Source organism: Piliocolobus tephrosceles, chromosome 4 (genome assembly GCF_002776525.5).
Source record: "Piliocolobus tephrosceles isolate RC106 chromosome 4, ASM277652v3, whole genome shotgun sequence".
NCBI lineage: Eukaryota > Metazoa > Chordata > Mammalia > Primates > Cercopithecidae > Piliocolobus > Piliocolobus tephrosceles.
The window spans coordinates 143460533-143487126 of record NC_045437.1 but is presented as its reverse complement, the minus strand read 5'-3'; the positions used below and the strand labels follow the sequence as shown (position 1 = coordinate 143487126).

The following is a 26594-nucleotide window of genomic DNA, read 5'->3' as shown; positions in this document are numbered from 1 at the left end:
TCTTCTCCAAAGCGAACTTCCTTCATGTCTGTGGACTAGACTGCCTAAGGCCACAAGATTAGAAGTTAGGATAATACATGTTACACTGTTAACTTTTAGCAAACTTTAATTTTGTTGAAAACCTTCTAAGTTTAGGATTTCAATTATTCTTTGCTATTAATAATTCCTTGTTTAGTCAAAATTAACTTAGAATTACTATAGATGGATTTTTTTTTATTATTCCATAAGTACTTTAAGGCTTGGCTGAGTGCAAATAGCTCTCACGTTTGAGCAGACCAATTATTAGGCAGTTTTCCTAACTCTGCTTCTGTGTTTCCTCATCAATTCCTGAACACCCATTGTGTCTTTTTCCCTCAATCACGTGGGAGGAACCATCTATCCTCCTGTCCTGAAGGGAGTTCCTCCTAGGTCTGGTCAGACCTTGTATGGTAATTAAGATGTAGATCCCCTGTTAGGAAACCTGCTGGGTTAAGGGAATTTTCAGTGGTTAATGTTAAATCATCTTTTTCTAACAGAATAGCCCCATACTTGAAGAATTTTGAGTTAGTAAGCTACCTTTTCACTTCTTTTTTTTTTTTTTGGACTTAGGATAGTTCTGAACTGGTGAGGTGTGCTGACAATGAGGTTTCCTCTACAAGTTACTTTTCTACCCCCTTCTGTTAGCAAAGCAGTTGCCGCTATAGATTGAATGTGTTTGGGCCATCTGTGGGTTACTGGGTTAAGAATTTTTCATAGGAAGGCTACTGGTTGTCAGTGGCCTCAGTGTTTTCAGGCTATTCCCTTATTTACACTTACAACATGGTGGTATTGGAGTTTTATAGGGTCACCAAGAAGACCTTCAATGATCAATTATAGGTTTTAAATTTACCCTGGCTTTTAAAGGAATCGGATACACTGTTTTTTCTTTACTACTTCTCTCTCCTTCCCTCTCTCTCTCTTCTGACTCCCTCTTTGTAGCTCTGCCTCCCTCTGTCTGCCTCTCTTCTCTGTCTCTCTCCTGTTTCTCTCTCCTGTCTTTCTCCTCTGTCTCTGTCTCTCTCTTTCTCTCTCTCCCCTCTCTGTCTCTATCTCCCTCCTTGCTGTCTCTCTCTCCAGTCTCTCCTCTCTGTATCTCTCTCCCGTCTCTCCTCTCTGTCTCCTGTCTCTCTCTCTCTCATCTTTCTCTCTCCTCTCTCTTTCTCCTCTGTTTCTCTCTCTCCTCTTTGTGTCTCTCTCTCCTGTGTGAGTCTGTCTCTCCTGTCTCTCTGTCTCTCTCTCTGTCTATCTCTCTCTCTGTCTATCTCTCTCTGCTGGTCTTTCCTTGCCTCTGCAAGCTGCTTATGCTGCTGTTCTCCCCTCTCCTTCCGCTTTCCCTAGGGAGGGACTGGTGGGAGTGGAGCTACTCTTTCTTCCCTCAATAAGAAAGGTGGGGGCGGTTGTGTGAGGTTCAACCCTTGAAATTAGTGGAAGGCTCAACCCCTCAAACCAGGGGGTGTCTCGCCTTGCCTGACCTGGAAGGCTCAACCCCTCAAACCAAGGGGTGTCTTGCCTGTTCTGGAAGGCTCAACCCCTCAAACCAGGGGATATCTTGCCTTGCTCGTCCTGGGAGGTGGACCTGTTTCCCCCCTTTCCCCCTCTGAAGGTCCTTTGCACACTTCCCACTCGTGCTGTCCTCTCTGGCCACTCCCCCCAAGCAGAATCAGGCCTCTCTTAGTGTTGGAGAGCCCACAGCAGGATATGCCCTAAGCCATATGAGGCAGCTACAAACGGCAGAGAGGACCCACTCACTCCGTCCAGCAGTAGGACTTCTTACCATCCACACAAACACCACCACAAGCAGGATCGTTTGTGATCATTCATGCACACACACACATTTAGCCCTCCAGAACTTGAACACCAAGGAAATACTTCACCTGCTCCTGCGGCTTCTCCTTCCTTGGTCTGTGCATAGAGTCATTGCGGCAGTATGTGAGGATCCTTTAAGCTAGACTGCTGGCCAGTTTCTTTTTTTTTTCTGCCTTGCTGAGAGCTCGGGTTATTCCTCGCGCTGGCTGGGTCTTGATTTCTCACCCCTGAGGCCGCCACAAGGGAACCGGGTGCACCTCCTCAGGAGAGAGAACCAGAGACCGCCCCCGGAGGGAAATGTAATCCCAGAAGAGCCCCTAATGGTTATATATAAAGTTTTAGTGCCATAAAAGGAACAGCACTCGGATATAAAATTTTCTTTTTAATTCTCAGCAAGGCAAGATACTTCTATAGAGAAGAGTGCATCCTTAGAGATGGAACAATGGTGAGCGCACACTTGGACAAGGGAGGGGAAGGGGTTCTTATCCCCGATGCACGTGGCCCCTGCTGCTGTGTCTTCCCCTATTGGCTAGGGTTAGACAGCACAGGCTAAACTAATTCTGATTGGCTAATTTAAAGAGAATGACGGGGGTGAGTGGTTTGGTGGGAGTCAGGGCAGAGCAGGTAGCTGGTAAGCGGAATGACTTATGGTGGAGTAGGTGATCAGAATGAGTCAGGGTGGGGTAGGTAATCAAAAAAGGTTGCTTTAGGAGGAAGTTAAGTTTAAAAGTAGAAGGCAACCAATTGAACATACTGACATATTAATTCTTCAAAAAGAAATTTAGAACTGATATCTAACACTGAAGGAGGCTTATGCTTAGCGTTTTATGTTAGGATTTTGGTTTAGAGCATAGCATCTTTTATTTAAGATAAATCTAATTCTTAATATGGAATTCAAAAGTAGGATTATGAGGAACCCTGAAAATTGTATACAAAGTTTATTTTGTGTATTTGAATTACTTTTTCTCTTTGGAAAAAACATGTATTCCCCAAAGGAGTCCATGCTATCCCCCCAGGCTTAAGAATGTGCTTGTGCTCATCTTCAGCAATTCATAGTTGTCTTGGGATACATTTATAGGGGACCCTCAATTTTAAAAACCACTGAATCAGAGAGAAAACTCGAGAGGCATTTGCGAGGTTAAATGAGAGTGACCAATGCTTTACAAGAGTAGGTCTCGAAATGTGGTACTTTTCTTAGGTTATCTCATTTTATTTTCATCACAAATGGTGAAGAAATGGTCAGCCACATTAAAGAGCAGATACCGAGACTCAGCAAGTGAGAAAACCTGTCCTGGTTTACACAACTAGGAAGAAGAATCCTCACCCCATTTCCGTCTGCCTCCAAAGCTCAAGGAGAGTGAGCCTTACACTTCACCATATTTGCTCATCCTCTTACTAGTTTGACTCCTAAGATAATCCTGAGATATAAACAAGAAAACTATTATGATCCCCTTATTTGAGTGAGAATATATGTCTAAAAATGATTTTTTTTAAACACTAGTAAAGGTCACAAAGCCAATGAATGATAAAGGGATGGGTACCTCTGGCTCCTATAGTTAGTTATCCTTCAAAGAACAAAAATAACCCCCATTTATTGAGTGCCTACTATACTCTAGATATGTTTTTAATATATGTTATCTCATTTAATACCTACCACATTCCTGTAAGGTAGGTATCATTATACCTATTTTACAGATCAGAAAAACAAAGAAACAAACAAACAAAAAACAAGACTTCTAGGGAAAGATGCTGAATAGAACACATTCTTCTACGTCCATTCCTTTCTGAAGATCTTCCTTATATGACAGGTAGAGATTTGTCTTAAGATTTAAAACCACAAGGATGAAGAGACAGGCAGAAGAGTTTCACTATCAACCTTGCAGAAACTGGAAAGGAGACAGAGAACTAGAAGCAACATAACTGAGTCCTAAACTTCCAGAAAGGAAAGCTGAGAAACAACCAGATCCACACCATAGAATCCTCCAAAGACTTAGGAATTGGCACTGTCATGTGCCTCTAGAGCTAGAGGTTAAGGGTAAGAGCTAAAATAAGTGAGATTGTTTGGATATCTATTTAAAAACTAGTCATATCCCTTCTACCAATTTGGAAAAAGAAAAAAATATTCTCCACTCCGTACTATAGTTTATCCTTTGAAGAAGAAGTTTTATTAATGGGGAAGTTGAGTGTAGAAGATGCCTTGCTGAAAATGGAGGGATCGGGTAGATAAATGCATACTGGATACTGGGGCACCCAGCCTTCTCTTCCCACTTGGCTCTGATAATACTGGCAGCCAGGGACTCACCCTCCAGTAAAGAGAACAATAGAATATTTTCTGGAGATGTTGATGAATCCAAGAAGAAAGATGTAAAGTTATCAACATTAGAGATTTTCTGATTCAACATCCAGGCCATAGCTAGAAGCAACACTATAGAAGCATATTGCTGGCAAGAACCACATACTCAGAATGTCCAAACAGGGGTTTGGTCTCCACACTTAAATATGAGCAGACAACCAAGGATTCTCAGGCTTTTGGGAAAACCCTCTAATATGACTGATAAAGACTAAAACAAATGAACAGGGAAAACATTAGCAAAAAGTATAAGAGAGGTAGGAGAAAGCTATGACAACGAAAAAACAGACAACCAGACAAAAACAAAAAACAAACAAACAAAATAGATACCAAGAAAATAGCTTTCAGAGAGCAAAAATTTGCTTTGGGAAAAAAATTACAGCATGAATGGAAAAATCTGAAGAAGATTTAGAAGATACATTTAAAGAAAATTTCCAGAATAATGAGCAAACAAAGATATAAAATAAGGGTAAATATAAGAACATTTAAAGGCCAGGTGAGGAGTTCTAGTTTCTAAAGAATAAGTATAGAAAAAGAGAAAGAGAAAATGGAAGGGGGCAATAATTATTACATATTTTAAGAAAAAGAGTACAGAACTGAAGAATGTAAGTTTTCAGATTAAATGAGCCTGTTAAATGCCCAGCACAATGAATAAATCATAAAATTTCAAAACATCCAACACAAGTATATATGACTAGAAGTTTCTAGAGAAGAAAACTGTTACATCCAAAGGATCAGGCATCAAAATAACTCCAGCCTTCTCAACAGCAATGTGTGAAAAGGTAGAAAATGAGAGCAATGCCTTCAAATTTTGAAGGAAACAATTTCCAACCTAGAATTCAATAGTCAGCCAAACTATTAGTCAAGTATGAATACAATAAAAATATTTTCATGGATATATGATATTTCAAAAAATGTATCTCCCATGCAATCCTTCTTACAAAACTGTTGTAAAATGTGCTTCACTGAAACAAGAAAGGAGTGGGCACTGCATGCAAGAGCCAGGAATCTATCCTTAAAGAGGCATGAAGGAAATCCCCAGGGTGATGGTGAAGGGAATCCCGGGAAGACAGCTGTGCAGGAAGAGAGATAAACAGTCCAGACTGGATTATGTCTGAGGAGAGACATTTTCAGGAAGACAAAAATGTGACTAATGCACCTGAGCATGATGAAAGGGAACTAGATAACTGGAGAAGAGTTTGGGATTGGATTAGGAAGGAGACGAAGAAAAGTCAACATGTGTAAACAAGACTATTACTAATTCCAGGGAAAGCCAAAAATTGTGCAAGTAAAGAAAACTAATCGTAGTGTACTACAACTCAGTTGAGCCTACCATTTATGTATTCATAATAATGAAAATACTGAATATTGATCTAATTAAAATTATTATGCCAGATACAACTGCATTGGAAAGATGGAGGCATATTGGGATAAAACCAAAGGAGCAAGAATGTGAGCTAAATCTTCATCTACCAACTTGAATATTCAATAACTAATGCCTAAAATGAAAAAGAAAGAACAATAAAATTATACTCTTTAGGGACATGGTGGAGATCACCCAATGCATAGCTAAAGAGAGGTAAAAGTGGTTGCTTCTTGGCTGGGAGAGATTAGAAGTGGGGTAAGTAGATCATAGGACTGCCATTTTCTCCTTTTTAAAAAATAACAAATCTTTTAGAACTATTTGATTCTTTAAGCTATATAAAGATATAGATAGTTGTAGATACAAAACTTGAAAAAATAAGAACATGAAAAAGACTGAAATAGAGCAAAATATGAATCGTGGTTATCTTTAGATGGTTTTGGTTTTCTTCTACTTTGCTCTATTTTTTATACTGATAGCATTATATATGTATATATGTATACTCCTCATTGTAAACAAGAAATTGAAACTCAGAAAAGTCAGACAAATTTCCTAATTTCAAATATCTTATAAGTGTTAGAGCTAGGATTCCACTGCAAGTCTGTCTGATTTGAATCATTTTTATCTTTCATCAAAGCATTCAATCTTTGTTAAAATCTGAGAGGCAAAATTGGCATGCCTCACCATTCTCTCCCATCTCTGAAGGTCCATAGTGCCTCTTTTGTACATCATACAAAGTGTAACACTTGAGGCCGGGTGCGGTGGCTCAAGCCTGTAATCCCAGCACTTTGGGAGGCTAAGACGGGCGGATCACGAGGTCAGGAGATCAAGACCATCCTGGCTAACACAGTGAAACCCCGTCTCTACTAAAAAATACAAAAAAACTAGCCGGGCGAGGTGGCGGGCGCCTGTAGTCCCAGCTACTCCGGAGGCTGAGGCAGGAGAATGGCATAAACCCGGGAGGCGGAGCTTGCAGTGAGCTGAGATCCGGCCACTGCACTCCAGCCCGGGCGACAGAGCGAGACTCCATCTCAAAAAAACAAAACAAAACAAAACAAAAAAAACAAAGTGTAACACTTGATTGGTTTCATTATTTGTTTACTTATTTGTCTATCTATATACTTATTCATATTCATCTAATTTCAGAAAGATGAGAGAATGGATTCCAAAGGTACATAGACTATTACAAAATAAAATAAAATTACAAAAATGAAACAAAGGACATTTGATTATTCAGGTTTTGTTTTGTCAGACTGCTAAATGAGTCACACTCAGTTTTCCTACTCTGCTTGGGGAGGGTAAGTGTCCTGGGACTGAGTCCCAAGCTTCTTATGTTTTTCCATCAGTGCCTAGGAAAGTCCTGGGTACACAAATACTCAATGAATGTTTGTTGGTTTGACTTGCCAGCAAAGCTGTGGCTCCTAGGGAAGTGACTTCAGCTTCTTTATTTTCTTGGTGTGACTGTCTTAAAAGGGGAGTAAGTAAGCCTTTCTTTGTAACTGACTGTATTTGAGAATGCAGCATGACAGACAAAACGTTCATCTCATTCATGGAGAATTGTAAAATCCAGCAGAAGAGCTCTCTTTTTAACCAGTGCTTACAATTTGTCCTTTTTCACCCTTCCTTGGCAAATCATGCAGTGTTCCTTCTTAAAAATGGGTAAAGTGCCAGCAGAACTTAGAAGAGGGACTGATTCTATCTCTATTCTGACCAGGTATATGGCAGACTGTAATTTAATGTCAGCACCTTTTTGTTGCCATAGTGAGATACATTTACTTCTGTTCAAAGATCATGCAGCCCTGACAAAGCAAATACCCTCTGACTCCCACTATTAATTATCCTTCAGTTGCTACAGAGTTTTCATCCATGCCCTCACTTAGGAGAGTTGGTGGTTGTGAAGCAGATGGAGTCCACAATCTCAAGAGCAGTTCTTAATGCTTTGAGCTCAAAGAGTGAGTAAGTAAATGCATGAGGCTTTTAAGATGTAAATCCAATGTCTGCAGAGAAATCTGAAGCTGTAATATTAGAACAACATTCAAATGAGGACTTCACTGACTAGCTCATTAAGAAGTCCTTTGATAATAACATGTTGGTGAGACTTTTCTTAGAAGGTACATATTACAAATGATGATGTGCTAAGAAATCAACATAAAGGAAAACATAACAATTTTCCTCCAAAGCCATCTTTTTTCTGTAGAACTTTAATGATGATACCTCATTCCTTTGTACCTTAATTTAAAAGGTCAATTATGCACCTACTATGATATGTCCAAAATGGTTTTAGGTGATGTGTGGATATAGTGATGAACAAGACACACCTAGTGTCTGCCTTCATGGAGTCTATATTCTTGGCACTGTTGGTCCTGTGTGAAGTCCTAACATTATTTTGCTTAATGTTTTGGCAAGAGAGGCAACGTTGGCTGGGCGTGGTGGCTCACACGTGTAATCCCAGAACTTTGGGGGGCCAAGGTGGGCAGATCACCTGAGGTCAGGAGTTCAAGACCAGCCTGACCAACATGGAGAAACCCTGTCTCTCCTAAAAATACAAAATTAGCCAGGCTTGGTGGTGCATGTCTGTAATCCCAGCTACTCGGGAGGCTGAGGCAGGAGAATCACTTGAACCTGGGAGGCGGTGGTTGTGGTGAGCTGAGATCATGCCATGCTCTTGCATGCCAGTCTGGGCAACAAGAGCAAAACTCCATTTCAAAAAAAAAAAAAAAAATCTGCATTCTGGGCTGATACAAAGGCAATTCATCTGGTAATAATAGCAATAACATAAATAGCAGTAATAATAATACATTATTGAGTTCCTATTCTCTGCCAAAAATGGTTGATAAGCACCTTTGATATGGCTTATTTTACCTAGTCCTCCTTATAACCTTAGAAGGTATATTGTATCTGGTCAAAATTGAAAGAAGAAATTGAAACTCACAGAGGGTAAATAATTAAAGTTCATAACTAGTAAGTAGTACAGACACACCCAAAGCCAGAGTTTCATGCTCATAGTCACCATAATGTATTTGGAAACTTTTAGGACTCATCACAATATTAAAATCATGGAACTTGGAGCCACACAAAGTCAGATTACTCTGACACTGGGTAATTTAACTTTTCTGGGTTTATGTAACGTATCTATAAAGTAGCAATAATAATATTACCACCTCATGCTGTTTTGGCAAAAAGTAAATAAGATAATGTATATTAAGGTATTTGGATAGTGCCTATACATTATATATGCTACTTAATAGATGATAATATAATTATTAACTCTGACCTAAGATGTGGCACAGTGCAGGTAGCAGAAGTTCTATCATTAATCATTTACAGACACTTATTATATTGGTTCAAACACATAAGGATAGAGGCAAGGTGGACGGGAGATCTAAGAAATTGATTGAGTCAACATTTATGTAAATACTTATCTACTGAGAGCTTCTTCACCTCAGGATTTGGGTCACTTTAAATGCATCCTCCCTGCCATCCTCTGCCTGGCTACTTTTGGAACTCCAACCCATTCTGCAAGGCACAGTTAAAATGCTGCCCATCCCTGAAGATTTTTTATTTTCTAAAGTAGGAAGAGATTTCTCCCACCTTAGAACTCCTATAAACACCTGCAGATTAGTTCTAGGCAGGCTTTAACAAAATTCTCAAGGGATCTTTGAAAATAGATTCCCAGGTCCAGCCTCCAGAGAATCTGATTCAGATAAGGCCAATGAATCTGAATTTAAAAACATATATTTGTGTGATTTTGATGGGTGGACACATTTGAGAATCACGGCAGGACCATTTATGTGGCTCTCAATACATATACACTACTTTATATTGCAGTTGTTTATTTATGTTTCATCTCTTTTCCTGAGAAGTTACCTTCCTGATAATCCAATGCAGAGACAAATGAAGAAAATCTGTAGGAAAGAATAGAACATCAAGTCCTTGCAACATTCTTCTGAGGTTATAATCATCTCCTCTAGGATGCTTTGCTGGATTTCCCTGGACTAGGTTCTTTTCCTGCTACATTCTCCCATTATAGATCTCCCTACAGCAGCACCACTTATATTACTCGGAACTTGAATCTATTTTGCTAAAAAAAAAAAATGTTAAAAATTAAATTATCAGAAGGATATTGGGGATGCCTGCAGAGTAACCAAAATAGGATCTATATGAATATAGAGCCAGGCACATTAATACCATCAGCATTAGCCCTTTATGTTGTGATTCTACTTTATTCCAAATGTCAGCTTTATCCTGTTGGATGTGCTGATCTTTTTTCTCTACGTTAAGCCGGTTCTGTTCTCATGTTCTGGAAGCTTATGACAGAGGGGGAGTATGCATTTCCAGATCAGAAGATCCAGAGTGAAAACGATTGGAATGGCCTGAGTCACAGTTCCAATCCTAGACCAAGGCATCTGGCTAGGGATGTGAGAAATGATGAGTGACAGATACAGTGACAGCAAGTGGTTGATGGGATCTGAGTTGTGAGAGAGGGTCTGCGAATAATGAAAGATCCTGCATAAGAAGAGGAGAAGCAGAAATATGGACATTGTTGTGAGTCAGGTCTTGACCCAACTCTGTGCTGCTTATTCTACTTTCTTGTGCACGATTGACTATGTGTGTTTAATAGAATGCAGTAGAGAACAGTGTTGGAGGGCAGCTGTGGAGTCCACTTGAGTGGGACTCTACCACTCTGCCACTCACCTACTTTATGGCCTTGAGAAAGGTACTTAATTTCTCTGGGTTGCAGTTTGTTCACCTAAAAACATGGTAATAAAAGTAATACTGTTTCAGAATTGGCGCAAAATTAGGATAATATACGTAACATATTTAGAATAATGATGGGTATTCCTTACATAAATGTTAGATATTAGCTACTGTGAATTTTTCTGTTGTTCCACTGGATTGTAGGCCCCCTGAAGGCAGGCAACCTTGGGCTTCTTTCTCCCAGCACCTAGCACAATGGCTGTTACTTAGTAAGCAGTCAGTAATTGTGTGTTGTTGTCAGTGAACACAGACTGAGTTCAGTGAGTAATATCTTGGAAAGCCTTTACTGCACTTAGGACTTTCATCTATACTGAGAGAGAAAAATGAAATCCTCTCTAGACTGGAGAGCAGAAGCTAGACATGTGGGCAACAAAACTGTAACTGTTTCCATGTCAAATTGACTTTGATTTTAGAGAATCACAGCACTGAGGAGTGTCATGTTTAAGCAGCAAATTTGTATAGCAAATTAACATGCCAAAAAAGGCATGCAAGACTCTTACTTGATTTTTTTTTCCTCCTCTCCAGGAAATTTATCTTATTTTGGTTTTATCTTGGAATTTATCTTATCTTGAACTTATTCAGACTGCATTGGTTTAATTTGCTATCAACTGGGGCTGTATAGTGCACTGGAATTTAATGTGTTGTATATGTGAAATATTTACCAAATAACCGCATAACCAAGATATGGAGGACCTACTGTAAGAGGAGATTCTTGCAAAGCACCTTAAAAGCATACACTCAATAATCACATTAGCATGACTGCATACAGGGAGATACTCAGTTGTTTTAACTTTTAATTTAAGTAGTAGCAGAATGACTTTTTGGGAACTTTGGAATTTGGAAACCTTTTAATTCTATCTATTGAATATCAATTATGTAATTTAATCTAAGGTTGTATGCTTGAAACAGATTTCAAAAACAAAAGCAGGAGCAATGACAGCAAAAATGCGTGTCAAAAGCAATTGGTTTTAAATATAAAGACATAATTTTAACAATCTTGAAGTTTAAAAAAGCCTATGAAAAACACAAACCCAGAGAGACAAACAAGAAAAGATTAATACATTTAACTACATAAAATTTAAAACTACATTACTGAAAAAAAATTTGAGACAGGGTCTCTGTTGCCCAGGCTGGGGTGCAGTGGTGTGATCATAGCTTACTGCAGCCTTGACTTCCCAGGCTTAAGGGCTCCTGTGATCCTCCCATCTCAGCCTCCCAAGTAGCTGGGACCACAGGCATGCATCACTACACTTGGCTAATGTTTAATTTTTTGTTGTTGTTGAAACGGAGTCTCCCTGTGTTGCTCAGGCTGGTCTCGAACTCCTGGACTCAAGTGATTCTCCTGCCTCCGCCACTCAAAGTGCTAGAATTATAGGTATGAACCACTGAGCCTGGCTTTAAAAGGCTTTAAAATCAAAAGCCAAATGGACAACCTAGAAAAAATACTCCTGAGATATGTTAAACAGAGTTCATTGACTCACCATTTTTAAGTGTGCTTACATATCAAAAAATCTAATAACTCATTAAAGATATGCAAAGCATATAAAAAGGCAGTTTGCTGAAAAAATACACATATAAATATATGCAGCTTCACTCAGCATTAAAGAAATAAAGTAAATCAATAATTCAATCTTTTTCACTTGTCAGATGAAGAACAGTTAATGTAGTAGTGTTGGCATGGTGGTGGACAAAAAGTTATTCTTATATGTTTTTGACATCAAGGAGATTTGATGCAACATCTCTGAAGAGCCAGTTGATAATATCTGTAAAATTAGAAAATTAACATATTCTTTGCCCAGCATTTGCACATTTATCAACTTTGCTTATAAACATAGACACAGAAGCCCATCAAGAATGCTCAACGTAGTTTTGGTAATCATAGATAATTTTTTTTTTTCGATGGTGTCTTGCTCTGTCACCCAGGCTGGAGTGCAATGACACGATCTCGGCTCACTGCAATGTCCGCCTCCTGGGTTCAAGGGATTCTCCTGCCTCAGCCTCCTGAGTAGCTGGGATTATAGACGCATGCCACCACACCCATCTAATTTTTGTATTTTTAGTAGAGACTGGGTTTCACCATGTTAGACAGGGTGGTCTTGAACTCCTGACCTCAGGTCATCCACCCACCTCAGCCTCTCAAAGTTCTGAGATTACAGACATGAGCCATCACACTCAACAATCAAAGATAATTAAACCATTTTTCAAAATCCATCAATAAGTTAAATATTTTATGGTACATTTACACAATAAAATACAAATTAGCTACTTAAAAATAATTAGATCTATATGTGATGGTATGAATGGACAGAGGCAATGCGTTATATAGAAAGGGTTTAACAATGTATGCTCCCATAGGAATGATAGTACGTTGCTATTGCCTTTAGGAAGGAGTACATATATGCAGAGAGAATCTCTTAAAGGATACACAAGGAGTTGTTAATAATGGTTGCTTCATGGAACTGAAACTGAAAACTTGGAAGGGGAAGATAGCTTAGTTTTCATTGAATAATTGTTGTATTTAAAAAAAAATTGTAATTTTTAGTTTCCAGTGGACCAGACATTTTGCTTCTGGTTTATAATGTCTCATCTTCAAAGTCACCTGAGTTAGACTTAATTAGCTCCATTTTACAGACAGGGACATTGTGATTTGAAAGACTGAGTAACTAGTCTAAGGTTCACAGCTGGTGTCCTTGTTTCTTCATCAGTAGAAAGATTTACATAAACAGCAAGGTGTGCTGTTCTCAGTAGACTCATTTATGTTCATGATTTGGTGCTTGCTCAAGCTGAAATCAATTTTTAGAAAAAATAAAATCTTTTACAAAGATTTTTACCTCAAAAATAGAAAAAACAAAGGGTTTCCTGCCTTACTTTCTACAAGGGTCTTCTCTGAAATTCCAAGCATCAGGGTGTTATAACAGACTCTAAAAAGGGTTTCCTTTTTTATTTCCTTTAACATTGCTTGAGACTGAGAAGATGGTAAGTTAAATAAATCAAAGGAAATAAAAAGTATCTTCACTGGCTTTCAGAATCAGCATGGTTTATGCTAAGGGAAAGACTTGGAAACCTTGATGCAACATATAATTCTAACAGGAGATAGGAAGAAATCCCATCTTGTTTCCTCTGATTCTACCTTTGGGATGGGTAGGTATGTTACACAATAAGAATAACATTAAAATGACTGCTATAAAAATAGTGGTTAAGAGCCTGGGTCCAGAATGAGAAAGGTAGATATTGAATTTACCTGAGTACAACTAGGCAGACTCAAGTGAGTTGATTTTACCCGCTCCTCCACTCAAATATTGGGTATGGCTTTGCAAAAACATTCGACCAGTTATCTGCATAATTGGTCTTAACTTTCCATGTGACTATAATAAATATAAACCTGCTAATGAGAAAAGTGTGATTTTAGTGTTTAAACTATTTTTTCCCAAATAATAGTTTCTAGATGCAGTTTATGAGCCTTATTGGGTACTCACACAAAGGAGATAGAATTGTCTGTTGGACTTTTTGGAAAACTTTCTTGGTTTTCAAGAAGGTATGTTTCTAAGGATTTTTATGTGTAGTTTTGACTAAAAAAGGCTTTGCCTTACTTTTTGTTTTTAAAATCTAACCTCAACATTAATATGTCACTATACTAGTTATAACCATAACAAAGTATTTCACCTCTATGAGCCTGAGTACCTTTAACTGTATACACTATACGGATGTGAACATAGAAAGTGACATAAAAATGAAACATGTACTGACCACCCTCATAAACAGATGCCTTATGCATATAGAATGTCCGTGCCTGGTTGATTAGTGAAGGAACAGGTACCCACCCAAAAGAAAAACTCCGAAATAAGTACTTTTAGATATATTTTTTTAATATTCCAAGTAATTATCACAACATTAAGGTGCATTCAACTTTGTCTGTTAACATGATATACCTCCAGGCAACCTTTAGGGTACCATACAGATACAATGGCTGCGAAGGCTGGGATGAAAAGACCTGTGCAAAGCAGGACTCTGAGGCACATAAGGAAGGCCTCAAAGTTACATTTCCTTGACTTCATGTCTAAAACACCAAAAGCAATGGCAACAAAAGCCAAAATTGACAAATGGGATCGAATTAAACTAAAGAGCTACTGCACAGCAAAAGAAACTACCAGCAGAGTGAACAGGCAACCTACAGAATAGGAGAAAATTTTTGCAATCTACTCATCTGACAAAGGGCTAATATCCAGAACCTACAAAGAACTCAAACAAATTTACAAGAAAAAAACAACTCCACTAAAAAGTGGGCAAAGGATATGAACAGATACTTCTAAAAAGAAGACATTTATGCAGCCAACAGACACATGAAAAAGTGCTCATCATCACTAGCCATCAGAGAAATGCAAATCAAAACCACAATGAGATACCATCTCACACCAGTTAGAATGGCGATCATTAAAAAGTCAGGAAACAACAGGTGCTGGAGAGGATGTGGAGAAAATAGGAACACTTTTACATTGTTGGTGGGACTGCAAACTAGTTCAACCTTTGTGGAAGTCAGTGTGGTGATTCCTCAAGGATCTAGAACTAGAAATACCATTTGACCCAGCCATCTCATTACTGGGTATATACCCAAAGGATCATAAATCATGCTGCTATAAAGACACATGCACACGTATGTTTATTGCAGCACTATTCACAATAGCAAAGACTTGGAATCAACCCAAATGTCCATCAGTGACAGACTGGATTAAGAAAATGTGGCACATATACACCATGGAATACTATGCAGCCATAAAAAAGGATGAGTTCGTGTCCTTTGTAGGGACATGGATGCAGTTGGAAACCATCATTCTCAGCAAACTATCGCAGGAACAGAAAACCAAACACCGCATGTTCTCACTCACAGGTGGGAACTGAACAGTGAGAACACTTGGACACAGGAAGGGGAACATCACACACTGGGGCCTGTTGTGGGGTGGGGGGACGGGGGAGGGATAGCATTAGGAGATACACCTAATGTAAATGACAAGTTAATGGGTGCAGCACACCAACATGGCACATGTATACATATGTAACAAACCTGCACATTGTGCACATGTACCCTAGAACTTAAAGTATAATAAAAAAGAAAAAAAAAGTTACATCTCCTTTGCCTGTTTCCTTGCAGGCCACATACCCTGCCCAGCCCAGCCCTGTCAGTATGAGTGAGAACCAGGTTCTGCCTTTGCCCACACTAAACCACTACCTTCAAGGCCCCACAAAGACCCAGTGTCTCCAGACAGCCTTTCTGTCTTCTTAACATTCAGAGCTCCATGAACCAGAATGAAAGTTTTGGAACATGATACAAGGACAAGACCCAAGAAGTAAACATCACTAAGGTTAACCTTGCTTTAGAGGTTAGAGAAAACACTGCAAGGACACCACACCATAGACTACGAAAACTCCAAGTGTGTTGAAATGATGTTGATTCCATTTACCTCCATATTGCCTGATAATACCCAGGTGCTACCATGGCAGCTTAAGGTGGTGTTTGCTGGGAGCTATGATACTCTTTCAGAAGTAATAGCACTGCTAGTAAAAGTAGTTGGTTCCAGGCAATGTTCTATGCACATGACCCATTTCATCTTCTTATAAACCTTGTGAAGTATACATTATTTTCATCCTCATTTTATAGATGCAGAAAGGGAAGCATAGATGTAAATTTCCAAGTTTACATGGCTATTTATTCTTGGAGCTGAGATTTGAATTCAGGTTGTCTGTCTTCAGGGACTGTGCTCTTAATCTCAGCGGTCATCAGACTTTTCTGTAAAGAGCCAGCTAGTAAATATTGTGGGTTTATATACATTCTCTATTGCATATCCATTGGTTTTCAAAAGTAATCCTATACAAATTCAAAAACCATTCTTAGCACATAGACCACACAAAAACAGATTGCAAGTCCAATTTGGCATTTACTGTTCATATTGACCAAGGGTTTAAGAACATAGTGAGTACACTATTCCACATTCCCCTTAGGCAAATCCTATATGTTTATAGTACTGTTAGATTTCTGTTGACAAAATAATCCACAATTCTGACTTCATCTCTCTCTCTCTCTCTCTGATTTCGTCCAAATTTACGAGGTTTAGTTGCATTTTCAAGTTAGTCTTCCTACTAACTAGTGATTCTGTTGTTGAACATTTAAGAAGGGACTGTCAGGATTGAATAAGAGAGTCTCTTCCATTCACATTTTTTATTTTTATTTTTTGAGAAAGGATCTCACTCTGTTGCCCAGGCTGGTGTGCAGTGGTGCAATCACAGATAACTGCAGCCTCAGCCTCTTAGATTCAAGTTCCTCCTCCCTCAATTTCTGAGTAGCTGGGACTACAGATGTGCATCACCATGCCTAGCAAATTTTTTATTTTTTGTAGAGATAGGACCTCACTATGTTGCCCAAGCTAGTCTCAAACTCCTAGACTCAAACAATGCTCCTGCCTTGGCCTCCCAAAGTGCTATGATTGCAGGTGCGAGTTACTGCATCCAGCTCTTATAGTCACTTTTAATCTATCATTGGCTTTCTCATTAGGTTGTATTTTTATACAAGGAAGTGACTTTAGACAGTATGGCACTAGACTAGAGGCTGTGTTTTTCTTTGATAAAGGCATAAATGAGATAAATTGCTCTAAGATTTTAGGCTTGTCCCTTTTCTGAGAAGTGACATTTGGGAGGTCACATTTAGTCAAAGCAGTTTTGCTAGTATAAATTTACCAGGATCCTGACATGTAATCCTGCATCATTTGCGGTAAGGTTAAAATGGTTTATGAAAGAAGGTGGTTCATGAAATGGATTAATATCAAGCTGGAACTTCATGCTTTCTAGGTACCTGCTGTAATCTTAGAGATTCAAAATGTCATCATGGCATTGTAGGCTAGACTGGTAGTGGAGAAATCACTGTGAGTTATTGGATTTGCTCAAGATAAAATCTTGAACTTGCAAATAAATTCTGGTCAGCTTTTTTTTTTTTTTTTAACACTTTTGTGGTAAATAACACACAACTCAGATTCATGTAATGGATGTAAGAAAATCATTGCTTTGGTTATTTCAGTATGAAACTCAAGAGAAAACTTACAGAAGTGTTTTTAAAATTATTCTGACCACAACCCAAGGTAAAACATATGCCAAAAAATATATCATGACATAATAAATGAAGCCAGGATTGTATATATATGTCTACTCAAGTATATGAAATGGAAGCAACAGTTTCAGAAGCAGTACTATGCTTACTACATTTGAGGCATTTCTGGTATTTTCTATTTAATTAAATTTTTAGTACCTCTTATTATTGCTACATTTATTTCATAACTCATTAATGGGTTTTGACTCACAGTTCAAAAACACTGCTTTAGAGAATCCAAATGTTCACACTATCCATATTTATAAGAACTAATTTTTTGGGAGTTCTTATGTATTCTTATAGCTTAGTTTGATCTATTTGCTAAGACCTGGCTATGTGAGAACTGCAAAGAGTTATGCTTCAACTACTTAAGCCAAGAATTTTCTGAGGTGGCAGGGGAACCAGGGTGAGCAAAAGGACATATCATCTCCATCCTCATTGAGCTTATGCTATAGTGGATGAAATAAACTCAGAATTCAAGGAGTTTGAGAAGAAAAGTCATTCCCTTGAGTAACTATGTTAGGTACGTAAACAGGTTTAGTAGTGCTTTCTTAGTACAAGGTGTTTTCTTTTGATCTAGGAGAGTCAGTCCAATTTTTTTCTCATGAGAAAATGGAGCCTTGAAGAGTCTGTCATTTATCTCTGGTCTCTTCATTATTTTGAGTCCAAGTACGGGATTATTTGTAATATACATCTGCCTCACATGATCCAGTGGGTTTTATAATAGAAAGGGAATTTGGAGTTGAGAAGAAGAAGTGATGACTAAACCACATCATTAAAATGTTTGACTCTCAGATATCTTGGACAGACTTTGAGAGGCACTGTAGCCAAACTTTTTCCTTCAGAAGGAGATTATCTAATTATTCCGGGTAATAGAGACAAACTAGGTCTTTTAAAGAGACAAATTATACCATTTAGCGTTTCACAATATTTTCTGAAAAAACTCTTAAAATCCCTTATTTGGAATTTAATTCATCTAAATCCTTATGTCACAAACCAGGAAACAGAGTCAAACATTTTCTCAGTTATCAAGACAAGAAACCAAAGATTGTCACCTGCACAGGAGAATCTATGATTTGTTCTTCTCATCATTATAAATTTCACAAGCAGTGACTCAAAAAACCTATAAACTAATCAACTATTCCTTCTTCTAGGGACTGAAATTTTAAAATTTCAGACGTGGAGGATCGACTCTACTTCAAAGCAAAATTCAGTGGACTTCTGCACACATATCCATTCTAATCTGTTACAAGTCTGCACTTTGGAGATTCGTTCAGGCTACACACTTAGAGGTGTAATCGTTCCTACTTGGGAAAATTGAAATTACTTGGATACAAAAGAGTGGTTGTAGTAAGAAAAGAGGCAAGGAGAACATTTTAAAGTGCTGATCCTCGGTAAAGTCATACATATGATGCACCTGGGAGCAGATCTTTCTGAAGTCATTCTGTGCTCAGAGATGTGTCTCCTTACCTTGCTGCCTATGTCAAATTCTCTGTGATATGTTCTTAGAGTCCCATGACCTCTCTTCTTAACTTGCAGCGGGAGCTTGAATTTTCCATTTATTTTTGTGACTATTTAGTCTATAAGAGTCTCTGTCTTTATAGGGCCCTTACTTGACTACAGACTCCATAAAGGCAGAGATTCTATTTTTACTCTATTATTATTGTATTCCCAGCACTAAGCACTATGATTAATACATAATAAGTGTTCAATAGATGTTTATTGGATGATTAGATTGGCATTTTAAGGTAGTCTGAGATCAGGTTATTTATTAGCTACTAAAGAGAAATTGGTAATTACTCATGATATTCTTCTTTTTTGTTGTTTTACAGTCAACTTTGACCACTTTGAAATTTTGCGAGCCATTGGGAAAGGCAGTTTTGGGAAGGTGAGAACAAATTGAAATGATTAAGCACCAGCAAGGTTATGTAGCCTAGGGAACAGAGGGTCCAGAAATGTTCATATTATTGAGTTGCTGGGACCACAAGGAAAGATAATTAAGTGAAAATGTTTTTGTAATGGATTTTTATAAAATTATCACCACAGTTTAAGAAAAGTGCGTGACAGGCAGCTACATAATGAACGTACACTGTTCTCTAGAATAATCTCATTAAACTCAAATCTGTTTACTCTCAGTAAACTTTAAGACTTTTCTCTCTACCCTAAAGGAGATGAAGATTTCAGAATCATTTTTGATTCTACCAGCTGTACACCCAGCAATAGTTATCTCGTTTATGGAAGAGTTCATTATTTTCATATGGGAAAGAAGCCACCTGATTTCAATTTGTTTCCTCATTTGTATAATGTTTTTATCTTAAGAAATATACATATTCAGTCTAATTTTTTTTGCAAGAAACTTCTGTATTCAAACCCTGATTACTAGTTTCTCAATGGAGACATACTTTAAGAGAATAATATTTCATATTAAACTTGCATTTTAAAATCATTTTCTGTTTACTTTATCAGGTATTATATAGACCTCTAAAGAAATTTCAAAAACATGGACATTATATTTAGTGTTTTTCCAGTCCTTAAAGTCCTTTTTGGTTATATCATCTATGGTTGTAAACAGGAATTCTTTGCACAGTATTATTCAGCTTGACAGTTTAGTCATGTCTATTTCAGTCACTTAAAGCAGGATTAAGGATGTTACTTGTTATTGGAATATTCCTGACATGGAGGCAGCTATTTTCACCAAAATGCTGTCTTAAGAACCCAAAAAGCAAAACCAGGCAAAATTGTTTGAGAAAAAAGAGATCCAAGAATTGAACTGGTGCATAGAAAAGAAAATGAAATTTTTAATCCAAAATTAGAGCTAAGTGGGAACTTTTAGCATTGTGTAATTTGCAAATGTTAAGGATCCAAGCCACAGAAAATAACATGTCTTGTTCTGTCTCTCATCACCATGATCCACTATCTACCTAATCACTCACTCACTCGGGTTTTCACCATTAGGTCTGCATTGTACAGAAGAATGATACCAAGAAGATGTACGCAATGAAGTATATGAATAAACAAAAGTGTGTGGAGCGCAATGAAGTGAGAAATGTCTTCAAGGAACTCCAGATCATGCAGGGTCTGGAGCACCCTTTCCTGGTTAATTTGTGGTGAGTAATTTTACTGAGCCTCTGAATAGAGACATTCCTGATATTGGTGTGCTAGGGAAGGTCCCCAAATGCCTCTGGGACCTCAGGCCTGGCTGGTATCCAGGCTCTTGACATAATTGCAAGAAAGAGTTCAAGGATGAGTTGGAAAACAGTGAAAGTACAGAGATTTATTGCAAAGTGAAAAGTACACATTCAAGAGAGGGCAGCATGGGTGGACTCCGGTAGTGTCATGTAAGGGGGTTTGAGGCTGCTGCCATATGGGTTTCTTTAACCAAGGGGTGAAACATTCATGAAGATCCCTGAAAAAAGATGGAGATTTCTTGGAACTGTGGTGCCACCTATTTTTACACCAAATATGAATGTTCCTGGAACTGTCATGGTGCTGGTGGGTGTATGATTTAGTACGTTAATGAGTGTACAATGAGGTCCTAGGTGAAACCTAGGTCAAATCCCACACGATGGAGAGGACCCACAGAGCCTCTGAAGGAAACGGACTGCTCCTGCAGGACCCAGGAGACTCCTCCAAAACTGTGAGTGCCCCAACTGCGGAAGTGGGGAAGGGAGACCCTCCTTTCCCAAACACACATCCCTACTGGAGAAGCTGAAGGTCTGTTTGCTGGAGAAGTTTCCAACTGTACCTGGAGCTGAGTCAATCTGAAGAGCCTAGTGAAATACACGGGGAGAGGAAGCCACAGAAAGGCCCTGGGAGATTGCTGGGTCCCCAAGCAGGCCATTCCTGCCTGGCACCACAGGGATCCAGTGGGAGAGGAGAGGGGGGTAAAATTCCATAGGGAGAAGCAAATCTCTAGCTGAACTTTGTAACAGTTTGAACAGGGTGAGAAAGCACCTGGCCAGGACTCTGGGGAGGGCACAAATCCAGTGTGCAGACTCCACAGGCAGGGGATAAACCAAGCCCTTTTCTTTTGCAGTGGGGAGGTCGGTAGCCTGGGGCAGGTTGCCGGTATTGCTTCTCTGCTTGGAAACAACCTGGCAGCTGTGTGTGTGTGTAGTGGGGTGGGACCGGTGGTGGTGGGGTGGAGGGTGGGGGGGGGTGGGGGGAACACAGTGGGAGTGAGACCAGCCCTGACAATCCGCAGAGACAGCCATAATCCTCCTAGGCACACAACTCCAGTGAGCTGGGAATCCCAGCCCCATCCCCCACAGCAACAGCAAGGCCCATCCAAGGAAGTCTGAGTTCAGAGACACCTAGCCCTGCCCCTACCTGATGGTCCTTCCCTACTCACTCTGGTATCAGAAGACAAAAGGCATATATCTTGGGAGTTCTAGGGCCCTGCCCACTGCCATTTTCTCCCCGTAATACCACAGCTGATGCTCTCTGGAAAAGCGCCACCCCCTGGCAGGAGGACAATCAGCACAAACATAGAATATTAACCAAAGCTAAGAACCCTTACAGAGTCCACTGCACTCCCTGCCACCTAGAACAGAATAGGCACTGGTATCCACAGCTGAGAGAGTCACAGACGGTTCACATCACAGGACTCTGTGCACACAACTTCCAGTACCAGAGACAACGATCACTGCAATTCAGCTCACAGGAAACCATATCCATAGAAAAAGGAGGAGAGTACTACATCAGAGGAACACCCCGTGGGACAAAAGAATCTGAACAAGACCTTCCCTCTGAAAGAGCCTATCTAAGTGAGAAGGAACCAGAAAACCAACCCTGGTAATATGACAAAACAAGGCACTCGATGGCCAAAAAAACTCACACTAGTTCATCAGCAATGGATCCAAACCAAGAAGAAATTCCTGATTTACCTGAAAAAGAATTCAGGAGGTTAATCATTAAGCTAATCAGGGAGGGGCCAGAGAAAGGCAAAGCTCAATGCAAGGGAATCCAAAATACAATACAAGAAGTGAAGGGAGAAATATTCAAGTAAATAGATAGCTTAAAGAAAAAACATTTACAAGAAAAAAACAAACAACCCCATCAAAAAGTAGGCAAAGGATACGAACAGACATTTCTCAAAAGAAGACATTAATACAGCCAACAGACACATGAAAAAATGCTCATCATCACTGGCCATCAGAGAAATGCAAATCAAAACCACAATGAGATACCATCTCACACCAGTTAGAATGGCAGTCATTAAAAAGTCAGGAAACAACAGGTGCTGGAGAGGATGTGGAGAAATAGGAACACTTTTACACTGTTGGTGGGATTGTAAACTAGTTCAACCATTATGGAAAACAGTATGGTGATTCCTGAAGGATCTAGAACTAGATGTAGCATAGACCCAGCCATCCCATTACTGGGTATATACCCAAAGGATCATAAATCATGCTGCTATAAAGACACATGCACACGTATGTTTATTGCAGCACTATTCACAATAGCAAAGACTTGGAATCAACCCAAATGTCCATCAGTGACAGACTGGATTAAGAAAATGTGGCACATATACACCATGGAATACTATGCAGCCATAAAAAAGGATGAGTTTGTGTCCTTTGTAGGGACATGGATGCAGCTGGAAACCATCATTCTTAGCAAACTATCACAAGAACAGAAAACCAAACACTGCATGTTCTCACTCATAGGTGGGAACTGAACAATGAGATCACTTGGACTCGGGAAGGGGAACATCACACACCGGGGCCTATCATGGGGAGGGGGGAGGGGGGAGGGATTGCGCTGGGAGTTACACCTGATGTAATTGACGAGTTGATGGGTGCTGACGAGTTGATGGGTGCAGCACACCAATATGGCACAAGTATACATATGCAACAAACCTGCACGTTATACACATGTACCCTAGAACTTAAAGTATAATAATAATTTTAAAAAAAGGAAAAAAATAAAAAAAGAAAATTAAAAAAAAAAAAGAAAAAACCATAATAAATTCAGGAAACTTTAGACACACTGTTAGAAATGCAAAATGCTCTGGAACGTCTCAGCAATAGAATTGGACAAGTAGAAGAAAGAAATTCAGAGCTCGAAGACAATGTCTTCAAATTAACACAATCAAACAAAGACAAAGAAAAAAGAATAAGAAAATACAAACAAAACCCCCAAGAAGCCTGAGATTATGTTAAATGACCAAACCTGAGAATTATCGGTGTCCCTGAGGAAGAAGAGAATTTTAAAAGCTTGGAAGACATATTTGAGGGAATAATTGAGGAAAACTTCCCCGGCCTTGCTAGAAATCTAGACATCCAAATACAAGAAGCACAAAGAACATCTGGGTAATTCACTGCAAAAATATCTTTGCTTATGCACACTGTCTTCTTCCTTCTGGTGGGTTCGTGGTCTCGCTGACTTCAGGAGTGAAGCTGCAGACCTTCACAGTGAGTGTTACAGCTCTTAAAGGCAGCGCATCTGGAGTTGTTCATTCTTCCAGGTGGTTTCGTGGTCTCGCTGGCCTCAGGAGTGAAGCTGCAGACCTTTGCAGTGAGTGTTACAGCTCAAAAAGGTGGCGTAGACACAAAGAGTGAGCAGCAGCAAGATTTATTGTAAAGAGTGAAAGAACAAAGCTTCCACAGTGTGGAAGGGGACCCAACCAGGTTGCCACTGTTGGCTCAGGCAGCCTGCTTTTATTCCCTTATCTGATCCCACCCACATGCTGCTGATTGGTCCCTTTTACAGAGAGCTGATTGGCCCATTTTATAAAGAGCTGATTAGTCCGTTTGACAGGGTGCTGATTGATGCATTTACAATCCTTTAGCTAGACACAGAGGGCAAGACAGAAAAGTTCTCCAAATTCCCACTAGATTAGCTAGATACAGAGTACTGACTGGTGCATTTACAAACCTTGAGCTAGACAAAGAGTGCTAATTGGTGCATTTACAATCCTCCAGCTAGACATAAAGGTTCTCCAAGTCCCCACTAGACTCAGGAGCCCAACTGGCTTCACCTAATGGATCTGGCACCGGGGCCACAGGTAGAGCTGCCTGCCAGTCCTGCACCATGCGCCCACACTCCTCAGCCCTTGGGCAGTTGATGGGACCAGGCACCATGAAGCAGAGGGCAGTGCTCGTTGGGGAGACTCAGGTCATGCAGGAGCCCATGGCAGGATGGAGGCTCGGGCATGGCGGGTTGCAGGTCCTGAGCCCTGCCCTGTGGGGAGGCGGCTGAGGCCCAGTGAGAATTTGAGTGCAGCGTCTGCAGGCCAGCAGTCCTGGGAAACCTGGTGCACCCTCCACAGCTGCCAGCCCGGGTGCTAAGCCCCTCACTGCCGGGGCTGGCAGTGCCAGCCGGCTGCTCCAAGTGTGGGGCCCACTGAGCCTGTGCCCACCCGGAACTCACGCTGGCCCGTGAGTGCCATGCACAGCCCCAGTTCTTGTCCGCGCCTCTCCCTCCACACCTCCCCCCAAGCAGAGGGAGCTGGCTCTGGCCTCAGCCAGCCCAGAGAGGGGCTCCCACAGTGCAGTAACTGACTGAAGGGCTCCTCAAGCGCCACCAGAGTGGACGCAGAGGTCGAGCAGGTGCAGAGAGCGAGGGGTGCTAGCACGTGGTCACCTCTCAAAAGTACACAGGCAACAAAGACCCTGATAAATGCAATGGTACCTCACATTTCAATACTAACATTGAATGTAAATGGCCTAAATGCTCCACTTAAAAGATACAGAATCACAGAATGGATAAGAACTCACCAACCTACTATGTGCTGGCTTCAGGAGACTCACCTAGTATGCACGTACTCACATAAACATAAAGTAAAGGGGTGGGGAAAGGCATTTCATGCAAATGGACGCCAAAAGCAAGGAGGGGTAGCTATTCTTATATCAGACAAAACAAACTTTAAAGCAACAGCAATTAAAAGAGAGACAAAGAGGGACATTATATAATGGTAAAAGGCCTTGTTCAACAGGAAAATATCACAATCCTAAACATATAAGCACCTGACACTGGAGCTCCCAAATTTAGAAAACAATTACTAATAGACCTAAGAAATAAGATAGATAGCAACACAATAATAGTAGGGGATTTCAATAATCCAGTGACAGCAGTAGACAAGTCATCAAGACAGAAAGTCAACAAAGATATAATGGATTCAAACTATACCTTGGAACAAATGGACTTAACAAATATATACAGAGTATTTCACCCAACAACTGCAGAATACACATTCTATTCAACAGAGCATGGAAGTTTCTCCAAGAGAGACCATATGATAGGCCATAAAATGAGCCACAATAAATTTAAGAAAATTGAAATTATATCAAGCATTCTGTCAGACCACAATGGAATAAAACTGGAAATCAACTCCAAAAGGAAACTTCAAAACCATGCGAATATATGGAAATTAAATAACCTGCTCCTGAATAGCATTGGGTCAAAAACAAAATCAAGATGAAAATTTAAAAATTCTTCGAACTGAATGACAATAATGACACAACCTATCAAAACCTCTGGGATACAGCAAAGGCAGTGCTAAGAGCAAAGTTTATAGCCCTAAATGCCCACATTGAAAAGACTGAAAGAGCACAAACTGACACTCAAATGTCACACCTCAAGGAACTAAAGAAGTAAGAATAAACCAAACCCAAACCCAGCAGAAGAAAGGAAATAACCAAGATCAGAGCAGAACTAAATGAAATTGACACATAAAAAAATACAAAAGTTAAATAAAATAAAAAGATGGTTCTTTAAAAAGATAAATAAAATTGATCGACCATTGGCAAGATTAACCAAGAAAACAAGAGAGAAAATCCAAATAACCTCACTAAGAAATGAAACAGGAGATATTACAACTGTCACCACTGAAATACAAAAGATCATTCAAGGCTACTATGAACACCTTTATGCACATAAACTAGAAAACCTAGAAGATATGGATAAATTCCTAGAAAAATACAACTCTCCTAGCTTAAATCAGGAAGAATTAGATACCCTGAACAGATCAATAACAAGCAGCAAGACTGACATGGTAGTTTAAAAATTACCAGCAAAAATGCCCAGGACCAGATGGATTCACAGCAGAATTCTATCAGACATTCAAAAAAGAATTGGTACCAATTCTTTTGACACTAAGGAAACCTCTGTAATTCATCCTATGAAGCCAGCATCACCCTAATACCAAAACCAGGAAAGAACAT

At 39.6% G+C, this 26594-nt stretch overlaps 1 protein-coding gene across 3 annotated transcripts in view; it reads left to right on the top strand.

Annotated features, from left to right (window-relative positions):
• Positions 1-26594, top strand: part of STK32A (serine/threonine kinase 32A) — a 156086-nt gene that overhangs the window by 19902 nt on the left and 109590 nt on the right. For 2 of the 3 annotated variants that reach the window (XM_023227003.2, XM_023227006.1), the window contains exons 3-4: positions 19260-19315; positions 20383-20534. In XM_023227003.2, the coding sequence (XP_023082771.1) occupies positions 19260-19315; positions 20383-20534 (208 nt within the window). Of the gene's footprint in view, positions 1-19259; positions 19316-20382; positions 20535-26594 lie in introns of those variants that run through there. The other variant, XM_023227005.1, reaches the window with a different exon arrangement.